Raw genomic sequence first — 12,095 nt, forward strand, 5'->3', positions numbered from 1 at the left:
GTCTGCATCACCACTAAGCAAGGGGCACCACCAAGCAAGCGGCACCATGAAGACCAAGGAGCTCTCCAAACAGGTCAGGGACAAAGTCGTGTGAGAAGTACAGATCAGGGTTGGCCCCCCAAAAATATCTGAAACTTTTTTTCCAACGGAGCACCATTAAATCCATTGTTAAAAAAATAGAAAGAATAATGCACCACAACAAATCTACCAAGAGAGGGCCGCCCACCAAAACTCATGGACCAGGCAAAGAGGGCATTAATCAGAGAGGCAACAAAGAGACCAACGATAACCCTGAAGGAGTTGCAAAGCTCTACAGCGGAGATTGGAGTATTTGTCCATAGGACCATTCTAAGCTGTACACTCCACAGAGCTGGGCTTCACGGAGGAGTGGCCAGAAAAACATAAGCAGACATGTTTGGTGTTCACCAAAAGGCATGTGGGAAACTCCCCAAACATATGGAAGAAGGCATTCTGGTCAGATGAGACTAAAATTGAGCTTTTTGGCCATCAAGGAAAATGCTATGTCTGGCGCAAACCCAATACCTCTCATCACCCCGAGAATACCATCCCCACGGTGAAGCATGGTGGTGGCAGCATCATGCTGTGGGGATGTTTTTCCATCGGCAGGGACTGGGAAACTGATCAAAATTGAAGGAATGATGGATGGCGCTAAATACAGGGAAATTCTTGAGGGAAACCTGTTTCAGTCTTCCAGCGATTTGAGACTGGGACGGCGGTTCACCTTCCAGCAAAACAATGACCCTGAGCATACTGCTAAAGCAACACTGGAGTGGTTTAAGTTGAAACATTTAAATGTCTTGGAATGGTCTAGTCAAAGCCTAGACCTCAATCCAATTGAGAATCTGCGGTATGACAAATATTCTTTATCCCCTTACACTGTGTATAAGACAGTAGTTTTGGAATTGTTAGTCAGATTACTTGTTGGTTATCACTGCATTGTCGGAACTAGAAGCACAAGCATTTCGCTACACTCGCATTAACATCTGCTAACCATGTGTATGTGACAAATAAAATGTGATTTGATTTATTGCTGTACACCAGTGGAACCCATCCAACTTGAAGGAGCTGGAGCAGTTTTGATTGAAGAAAGGGCAAAACTCCCAGTGGCTAGATGTGCCAAGCTTATGGAGACATACCCCAAGAGACTTGCAGCTATAATTGCTGCAAAAGGTGGCTCTACAAAGTATTGACTATGAGGGGGTGAATAGCTAGCTATGCATGCTCAAGTTTTCAGTTTGTCTTATTTCTTGTTTGTTTCACAATAAACAATATTTTGCATCTTACAGTGGTAGACATGTTTTGTAAATCAAATGATACAAACCCCTCAAAAATCCATTTTAATTCCAGGTTGTAAAGCCACAAAATAGGAAAAATGCCAAGGGGGAGGTGAGTACTTTCACAAGCCACTGTAGCAGGCCTCTTCCTTTTACATTGAAATTGCCTGAGGATTAGAGATGTGCGTTTCACCAGCAGTGAGACTGCTGCTTTCACTGGTGGCACATGCTCATAAATCTCAGAGAAGGATTCCAATGACCCGTTTATGGCCAAAATCTACTTCAATAATTTAGCTCTAATCTTCGTCACTGTTTCTGCATGATAAGACATTTCTTTAGTTAGATGCAATAGCTGTCCAAGTCGTTTAGAATATCCCATATTTTACTGCCAGAGACTGTTTTAAATGTGTTGAATTCTCTTCGAAGCCAGAGGCTGGACTGTGAAACTGTATCCCAAGTTGGAACATAATTTATGAAAAAAATATGGACACAGGTCAAAGCATACTGTGTAAGAGGCTTAATCAACTGTCATTAAAAAGTCACTTATTTGTGGATACTGGGCTGAAAGGACATGACCGGGATACACAGTCACTGTCATATACTGAGATCACTTTATGGTATAAATGGCAGTCTTTGCCCCACAAAATAACTGTTGAAGAATGTAAATATGCTGTTGTATCACAAACACTGAGCACATAATGATTGCTTTGGGAGCTCCTGGGGTGAGTTAGATTTGAAGACAGGCTGCAATCAATAGTGTCTAGGACAGCTCCAGAGTATGTAAGATAACAGATGAAATGACTTACCAATACTTTTGACTGTGAACGACCAGGATGCTCTGTTGGGCCTCACTCATCTAATGGCCTAAGAATTCTCATAAGTGCTGTCTTCTCATGAGCACTGTGTCCTCTGTAGGGGGGGGGGGAAGAAGAAAGTTTAGTCTTACATCATTGAGGCTTTAGGTAAAACTGAGTTATTATTCAAATAATTGATTCTGTACCATCAACCGCCATTGGTCGATACCAAACAAGACCAAGAGAATATAGCCTACACAAAATAAATAAGTGCCAACGACAGTTTGAGTCGTTTATCCATCTGAAACCTCCAGATTACGGTAATGTTTAAATAGCCCCCGTGTCAAATACCTCAGCAAAAACCAGACAGGTACATACACTACCCCAAAATAGAAAAATAGCCAGTCAGAAAAAGTCAGTGAACTCTGGTATTTGCCTACCAGACCATATTGAAAGTAAAATATGTTGCATAATATATATATATATTTATATTTCTATTTCTTTATTTTACAGACTAAGAGGAAATAGACCTTCCATTCCATAGTTGGATTAGACAAACTTAATGTAGCTATTTCAGCGTTTCTGCAGAGAAATATCCTGCCAAAGTAAAAACCTGTACTCCTTCTCGCACTGTCAATTCATCTCCAGATTCCCCACAAAAACTAAAGGATGTGTTATAATACAAACTCCTAATCTTTCTCTGGCTAGAGAAAATATATCACATGGACTTTCTGAGTGTCTCTGTTTTGATTACAAGGGTTATTCAAGTGAGACGCATCAGTACAGTAGATGATTCCTTGAATGTTCTTTGTTCTCAACTCATTTATCTTGCAATCCGAGGCAAGAAAACATTTGCATGAGAGTATGCATAAATCTAAAAAAACGTATATTATTATGATTACTGCAAAAGCACAACTAATCAAATCAAATCAATCAAATCAAATTGTATTTGTCACATACACATGGTTAGCAGATGTTAATGCGAGTGTAGCGAAATGCTTGTGCTTCTAGTTCCGACAATGCAGTGATAACCAACAAGTAATATAACTAACAATTCCAAAACTACTGTCTTATACACAGTGTAAGGGGATAAAGAATATGTACATAAGGATATATGAATGAGTGATGGTACAGAGCAGCATACAGTAGATGGTATCGAGTACAGTATATACATATGAGATGAGTATGTAGACAAAGTAAACAAAGTGGCATAGTTAAAGTGGCTAGTGATACATGTATTACATAAGGATGCAGTCGATGATGTAGAGTACAGTGTATGCGTATGCATATGAGATGAATAATGTAGGGTAAGTAACATTATATAAGGTAGCATTGTTTAAAGTGGCTAGTGATATATTTACATCATTTCCCATCAATTCCCATTATTAAAGTTATGTTAGTGGTGGCTGTTTAACAGTCTGATGGCCTTGAGATAGAAGCTGTTTGTCAGTCTCTCGGTCCCAGCTTTGATGCATCTGTACTGACCTCGCCTTCTGGATGATAGCGGGGTGAACAGGCAGTGGCTCGGGTGGTTGTTGTCCTTGATGATCTTTATGGCCTTCCTGTAACATCGGGTGGTGTAGGTGTCCTGGAGGGCAGGTAGTTTGCCCCCGGTGATGCGTTGTGTAGACCTCACTACCCTCTGGAGAGCCTTACGGTTGAGGGCGGAGCAGTTGCCGTACCAGGCGATGATACAGCCCGCCAGGATGCTCTCGATTGTGCATCTGTAGAAGTTTGTGAGTGCTTTAGGTGACAAGCCGAATTTCTTCAGCCTCCTGAGGTTGAAGAGGCGCTGCTGCGCCTTCTTCACGACGCTGTCAGTGTGAGTGGACCAATTCAGTTTGTCTGTGATGTGTATGCCGAGGAACTTAAAACTTGCTACCCTCTCCACTACTGTTCCATCGATGTGGATAGGGGGGTGTTCCCTCTGCTGTTTCCTGAAGTCCACAATCATCTCCTTAGTTTTGTTGACGTTGAGTGTGAGGTTATTTTCCTGACACCACACTCCGAGGGCCCTCACCTCCTCCCTGTAGGCCGTCTCGTCGTTGTTGGTAATCAAGCCTACCACTGTTGTGTCGTCCGCAAACTTGATGATTGAGTTGGAGGCGTGCGTGGCCACGCAGTCGTGGGTGAACAGGGAGTACAGGACAGGGCTCAGAACGCACCCTTGTGGGGCCCCCCGTGTTGAGGATCAGCGGGAGGAGATGTTGTTGCCTACTCTCACCACCTGGGGGCGGCCCGTCAGGAAGTCCAGTACCCAGTTGCACAGGGCGGGGTCGAGACCCAGGGTCTCGAGCTTGATGACGAGCTTGGAGGGTACTATGGTGTTGAATGCCGAGCTGTAGTCGATGAACAGCATTCTCACATAGGTATTCCTCTTGTCCAGGTGGGTTAGGGCAGTGTGCAGTGTGGTTGAGATTGCATCTTCTGTGGACCTATTTGGGCGGTAAGCAAATTGGAGTGGGTCTAGGGTGTCAGGTAGGGTGGAAGTGATATGGTCCTTGACTAGTCTCTCAAAGCACTTCATGATGACGGAAGTAGTCGTTTAGCTCAGTTACCTTAGCTTTCTTGGGAACAGGAACAATGGTGGCCCTCTTGAAGCATGTGGGAACAGCAGACTGGTATAGGGATTGATTGAATATGTCCGTAAACACACCGGCCAGCTGGTCTGCGCATGCTCTGAGGGCGCGATTGGGGATGCCGTCTGGGCCTGCAGCCTTGCGAGGGTTAACACGTTTAAATGTCTTACTCACCTCGGCTGCAGTGAAGGAGAGACGGCATGTTTTCGTTGAAGGCCGTGTCAGTGGCACTGTATTGTCCTCAAAGCGGGCAAAAAAGTTATTTAGTCTGCCTGGGAGCAAGACATCCTGGTCCGTGACTGGGCTGGGTTTCTTCTTGTAGTCCGTGATTGACTGTAGACCCTGCCACATGCCTCTTGTGTCTGAGCCATTGAATTGAGATTCCACTTTGTCTCTGTACTGACGCTTAGCTTGTTTAATAGCCTTGCGGAGGGAATAGCTGCACTGTTTGTATTCGGTCATGTTGCCAGACACCTTGCCCTGATTAAAAGCAGTGGTTCGCGCTTTCAGTTTCAAATGCTGCCATCAATCCACGGTTTCTGGTTAGGGAATGTTTTTATCGTTGTTATGGGAACAACATCTTCGACCTTCTAATGAACTCGCACACCGAATCAGCGTATTCGTCAATATTTTTGTCTGACGCTAACGAAACATGTCCCAGTCCACGTGATGGAAGCAGTCTTGGAGTGTGGAGTCAGCTTGGTCTGACCAGCGTTGGACAGACCTCAGCGTGGGAGCCTCTTGTTTGAGTTTCTGCCTGTAGGCAGGTATCAGCAAAATGGAGTCGTGGTCAGCTTTTCCGAAAGGGGGCAGGGCAGGGCCTTATATGCGTCGCGGAAGTTAGAGTAACAATGATCCAACCCCTGGTTGCGCAATCGATATGCCGATAAAATTTAGGGAGTCTTGTTTTCAGATTAGCTTTGTTAAAATCCCAGCTACAATGAATGCAGCCTCCGGATAAATGGTTTCCAGTTTGCAAAGAGTTAAATAAAGTTCGTTCAGAGCCATCGATGTGTCTGCTTGGGGGGGATATATACGGCTGTGATTATAATCGAAGAGAATTCTCTTGGAAGATAATGCGGTCTACATTTGATTGTGGGGAATTCTAAATCAGGTGAACAGAAGAATTTGAGTTCCTGTATGTTTCCTTCATCACACCATGTCTCGTTAGTCATGAGGCATACGCCCCCGCCACTCTTCTTACCAGAAAGATGTTTGTTTCTGTCGGCGCGATGCGTGGAGAAACCCGTTGGCTGCACCGCATCGGATAGCGTCTTCCCAGCGAGCCATGTTTCCGTGAAGCAGAGAACGTTGCAGTCTCTGATGTCCCTCTGGAATGCCACCCTTGCTCGGATTTCGTCAACCTTGTTGTCAAGAGACTGGACATTGGCAAGAAGAATGCTGGGGAGTGGTGCGCGATGTGCCCTTGTTCGGAGTCTGACCAGAAGACCGCCTCGTTTCCCTCTTTTTCGGAGTCGTTTTCTTGGGTCGCTGCATGCGATCCATTCCGTTGTCCTGTTTGTAAGGCAGAACACAGGATCCGCGTTAAAACATATTCTTGGTCGTACTGATGGTGAGTTGACGCTGATCTTATATTCAGTAGTTCTTCTCGACTGTATGTAATGAAACCTAAGATGACCTGGGGTACTAATGTAAGAAATAACACGTAAAAAAACAAAAAACTGCATAGTTTCCTAGGAACGCGAAGCGAGGCGGCCATCTCTGTCGTTCGATATTACTATCATTATGATTACTGCCAAAAGCATAACCATATTGAGATCTGCGGCTATTACATATTGAGATCTAAATTCAATGAATTAAGTAAGGCATGGGACCCTGACCTGTTCATCGGACGTGCTACCTGTCCCAGACCTGCTGTTTTCAACTCTCTGGAGACAGAAGGAGCAGTAGAGATACTCCTAATGATCGGCTATGAAAAGCAAACTGACATTTACTCCTGAAGTGCTGACTTGCTGTACCCTAGACAACTACTGTGATTATTATTTATTTGAACATTTGAACATCTTGGCCATGTTCTGTTATAATCTCTACCTGGCACAGCCAGAAGAGGACTGGCCACCCCTCATAGCTTGGTTCCTCTCTAGGTTTCTTTCTAGGGAATTTTTCCAAGCCGCCGTGCTTCTACACCTGCATTGCTTGCTGTTTGGGGTTTTAGGCTGGGTTTCTGTACAGCACTTTGAGATATCAGCTGATGTAAGAAGGGCTATATAAATACATTTGATTTGATTTGATTAGTGTCAAGCCTGCTCCCACTCTTCCTCCCCCTGGCGTTCTGGTCATTACCTTCCCTAGATCTGTCTCTTCCCAAGCCCTGTTCCCTTCTTCGTGTTACCCGTGTTCTGACGCTGTTCCTGTTTTGTTTCCTTGTCTGTTCCAGAATAAATGTATGACTCCTCGTACTTGCTTCTCCTGTCCGGCGTCGGCCCTTACAGGATCCCAAAGCCATCACACGAAGCATCGGGGAGTCCTGGCGTTCCGGTTGGTGGTGACGTCGGTCCTGGGTCGCCGCTGATGGAACCAACTCAACGGGCTTCCATGCCTTAGTTGGCTCGAGAGGTTTCCTTGCCCCGGATGGCTCGGAATGCGCCCATCCCACGTTGGGCCTCAGCCGGATCGTCAGGTCTTGTTTGCCCAGCCGGCTCGTCAGTCTTTTAAGCCTCGGCCGGATCATCGGGCTTCCACGCCGCAGCGGGATCAACAGGCGTTCACCCGCCCGACCGACAGACCAGCATCACTGCTCTGGACGGTTCTGACTTAGAACATGTGGACAATGCCTCAGCCAGCTCGCCAGGCTCCCATGCCCCTTCCGGTTTGTGGGGAGTTCACCCCCAGCCAGCTTGCCCAGCGCCCATGTCTCGGCCGGCTCACCCAGGTGTCACCACCGATAAATTCACGATAAACGAGAATTTCAAACAGCATTTCTCCACGGCTGGCCATGCTTTCCTACTGGCTACCCTAACCCCAGCCAACAGCTCCATGTCCCCCGCAGCTACTTGCCCAATCCTTCCCAGCTTCTCCTTCACCCAAATTCAGACAGCAGATGTTCTGAAAGAGCTGCAGAAACTGAACTTGTACAAATCAGCTGGGCTAGACTCTCTCTTTCTAAAATTATCCACTGACATTGTTGCAACCCCTATTACTAGTCTGTTCAACCTCTCTTTCGTATCGTCCGAGATCCATAACGATTGGAAAGGTTCCACGGTCATCCCCCTCTTCAAAGGGGGGGACACTCTAGACCCAAACTGTTATAGACCATTATCCATTCTGCCCAGCCTTTCTAAAGTCTTAGAAAGCCAAGTTAACCTCTCTGGTACAAGCGTCCCACCTCGACAACAGCCAATGAGATTGCAGGGCGCCAAATTAAAATTCCTAAAACACTATACACAAGTACTATACACAATTTTAAAGATAAACTTCTAGTAAATCCAACCACAGTGTCCGATTTCAAAAAGGCTTTACTGCGAAAGCACACCATGCGATTATGTTAGGTCAGCACCTATTGACAGAAAACCATACAGCCATTTTCCAGCCAAGGAGAGGGCTCACAAAAGTCAGGAATAGCGATTAAATTAACGTCTTTGGGGTAGGGGGCAGTATTTTCACGTCCGGATGAAAAGCGTGCCCAGGGTAAACTGCCTGATACTCAGGCCCAGATGCTATGATATGAAAACTAGTATATATGGATAGAAAACACTCTGAAGTTTCTAAAACGGTTTGAATGATGTCTGTGAATGATGTCTGTGTACCAGGCTGTATCACCGCCTGGTACGGCAACTGCTCCGCCCACAACCGTAAGGCTCTCCAGAGGGTAGTGTGGTCTGCACAACGCATCACCCGGGGCAAACTACCTGCCCTGCAGGACACCTACACCACCCGATGTCACAGGAAGGCCATAAAGATCATCAAGGACAACAACCACCCGAACCACTGCCTGTTCACCCCGCTATCATCCAGAAGGCGAGGTCAGTACAGGTGAATCAAAGCTGGGACCGAGAGACTGAAAAACAGCTTCTATCTCAAGGCCATCAGACTGTTAAACAGCCACCACTAACATTGAGTGGCTGCTGCCAACACACTGACTCAACTCCAGCCACTTTAATAATGGGAATTGATGGGAAATGATGTAAAATATATCACTAGCCACTTTAAACAATGCTACCTAATATAATGTTTACATACCCTACATTATTCATCTCATATGTATATACTGTACTCTATATCATCTACTGCATCTTTATGTAATACATGTATCACTAGCCACTTTAACTATGCCACTTTGTTTATATACTCATCTCATATGTATATACTGCACTCAATACCATCTACTGTATCTTGCCTATGCTGCTCTGTACCATCACTCACTCATATATCTTTATGTACATATTCTTTATCCCCTTACACTTGTGTCTATAAGGTAGTAGTTTTGGAATTGTTAGCTAGATTACTTGTTGGTTATTACTGCATTGTCGGAACTAGAAGCACAAGCATTTCACTACACTCGCATTAACATCTGCTAACCATGTGTATGTGACAAATAACATTTTATTTTATTTTATTTGTATTGTGTAACATGAAGTCCTATGAGTGCCATCTGATAAAGATCATCAGTCCCCTCCTGTACTCCCTGTTCACTCATGACTGCATTGCTAGGCATGACTCCAACACCATCATCAAGTTTCCCGATGACACAATAGTGGTAGGTCTGATCACCAACAACAATGAGGCAGCCGATAGGGAGGAAATCAGAGACCTGGTTGTGTGGTGCCAGGACAATAACCTCTCTCTCAACGTGATCAAGACAAAGGAGATGATTGTGTACTACATGAAAAGGAGGACTGAGCACGCGCCCATTGTCATTGACGGGCTGTAGTGGAATAGGTTGATTGCTTCAAGTTCCTTGGTGTCCACATCACCAAGAAACTATCATGGTCCAAACACACTAAGACAGTCATGAAGAGGGCATGACAAAGCCTATTCCTCCTCAGGAGACTGAAAAGACTTGGCATGCGTCCTCAGATCCTCAAAAAGGTTCTACAGCTGCACCAACGAGAGCATCCTGACTGGTTGCATCACTGCCTGGTATGGCAACTGCTCGGCCTCCTACCGCAAGGCACTACAGAGAGTAGTGCGTACAGCCCAGTACATCACTGGGGCCAAGATTCCTGCCATCCAGGACCTCTATATCAGGCGGTGTCAGAGGAAGGCCCTAAAAAGTGTCAAAGACTCCAGCCACACTAGTCATAGACTGTTCTCTCTGCTACCGCACTGCAAGCGGTACCAGAGCACCAAGTCGAGGTCCAAACGGCTTCTTAACAGCTTCTAAAGGGCTAATAAAAGGGCTACCCATACCCAGACCCCTATTTTATGCTGCTGCTACTCTCTGTTCATAATCTATGCATAGTCACGTTAACTCTACCTACATGTACATATTACCTCAACGAACCAGTGCCCCTGCACATTGACTCTGTACCGGTACCCCTGTATATAGCCTCACTTGTTATTTTACTGCTGCTGTTTAATAGTTACTTTTATTTTCTACTTTGTATTTTTTACTTAACTTCTTAAAGCATTGTTAATTAAGCACTTGTTAGGTCTGTTGTATTCTGTAAGGTCTGTTGTATTCGGAGCATGTGACAAATAACATTTGATTTCATTCACCACACTGTCTGTGTGGGTGGACCATTTCAGTTTGGTATCAAGAGATCATCTCTTGCAATGCCTACTGCCTCTGACCTGGCGGACTCATTTAACACATGCTTCGTTTGTAAATTATTTCTGGAGTGTGCCCCTAGCTATCTATAAATACATTTAAAAACTTGAACATGCGGCTGTCTGCTTTGCTATTAAAAGGTTATCTTTATTTTTACTCAAGTATGACAATTGGGTACTTTTTCCACCACTGCTTAAAATCATCAAAGACTCCAGCCACCCAAGTCATAGGCTGTTATCTCTGCTACCGCATGGCAAGCGGTACCAAGGCACCAAGTCTGGAACCAACGGGACCCTGAACAGCTTCTTCCCCAGTGGGGTCTGGTGGGAGAAGATATAGGAGGTTGGGCTCATTGTAATGGAATGGAATTTATGGAACATAAATTGGTGGTTTCCATATGATTGATGTATTTGATACCGTTCCATTAATTCCATTCCAGCCATTATAATGCACCTGTCCTCCTATAGCTCCTCCCACCAGCCTCCTGTGTTCAAACCCAAAGCCACACTGCTAAATATTTAGTTCAAAGGTTAACCGAATAGCTACCCAGACATTCTGCATTGACCCTTTTAGCACTAAAGTTTTTGACTCATCACATATACTGCTGCTACTGTTTACTATAGGTAACTTTATTCTTGGTTATATGTACATACATATCTACCTCAATTACCTCGTACCGAGTCTATGTGCAGGGGTATGGCCAAGTTATCGTTACTCATTATGTATCTATTAATACTACATGTTTTACTTTTCACTGTTAGTCCACACCTGCTGTTTGCGAAGTATTTGACAAATACAATTTGATTTGATTTCATAAACATATTCTAAGCTATAATAAACATAATCTAAGCTATGTGGTTCTTATCTGGTTTTGCCTCAGGACCCAAATTGAACCAGCATGTCGCAATCCAATATTTGCATGGCCAAAATGCAATCTGGAAAACTAGTTATAATTCTATATTGATAGTAAAATGTACCAACTATATGACATGGGAACAAAAGTCCCATCTTTTTCATCGTCAATAACTGCATTTGGCCCATATTCTTGATGAAGAATGTTTGAGACCACAAAATCAACCAAACACGCTAAGTAGTGCTTCTAATAAATTATTAGGTATAATTATAAAAATATATAGGTTCATTATAATTTCCACACACTTTATAGTTGATGATAGTCGTTTAAACTCAGATTGGACTATTTAGTATTTGTTTTACTTAGACACTCGTGAACCATTCAAAACCTTGGGTCTCGACCCTCCAATTGAGAATTGCTGCTCTACGCTATAAAAAACATAGCCTGACCTAATAAAAGCAGTAGATGCTTGATCACATGCATTAAACAAAGGACTTCAAGGAGCAGAATTAACAGGAAACCCTGCTTCCAGGGCATGAGTACTCTGTCAAGGAGCAGAATTAACAGGAAACCCTGCTTCCAGGGCATGAATACTCTGTCAAGGAGCAGAATTAACAGGAAACTCTGCTTCCAGGGCATGAGTACTCTGTCAAGGAGCAGAATTAACAGGAAACCCTGCTTCCAGGGCATGAGTACTCTGTCAAGGAGCAGAATTAACAGGAAACTCTGCTTCCAGGGCATGAGTACTCTGTCAAGGAGCAGAATTAACAGGAAACTCTGCTTCCAGGGCATGAGTACTCTGTCAAGGAGCAGAATTAACAGGAAACGCTGCTTCCAGGGCAT

General features: G+C 44.4%; 1 protein-coding gene across 2 annotated transcripts in view; it reads right to left on the reverse strand.

Annotated features, from left to right (window-relative positions):
- Window positions 1-12,095, reverse strand: part of LOC118366717 (PTB domain-containing engulfment adapter protein 1-like) — a 157,755-nt gene that overhangs the window by 65,343 nt on the left and 80,317 nt on the right. For both annotated transcript variants that reach the window (XM_052493067.1, XM_052493062.1), the window contains exon 2: window positions 2,102-2,204. In XM_052493067.1, coding sequence (XP_052349027.1) covers window positions 2,102-2,151 — 50 coding nt within the window. In that variant the 5' untranslated portion in view covers window positions 2,152-2,204. The remainder of the gene's footprint in view (window positions 1-2,101; window positions 2,205-12,095) is intronic.

Source organism: Oncorhynchus keta, chromosome 34, assembly GCF_023373465.1.
Source record: "Oncorhynchus keta strain PuntledgeMale-10-30-2019 chromosome 34, Oket_V2, whole genome shotgun sequence".
NCBI classification, from domain to species: Eukaryota; Metazoa; Chordata; class Actinopteri; order Salmoniformes; family Salmonidae; genus Oncorhynchus; species Oncorhynchus keta.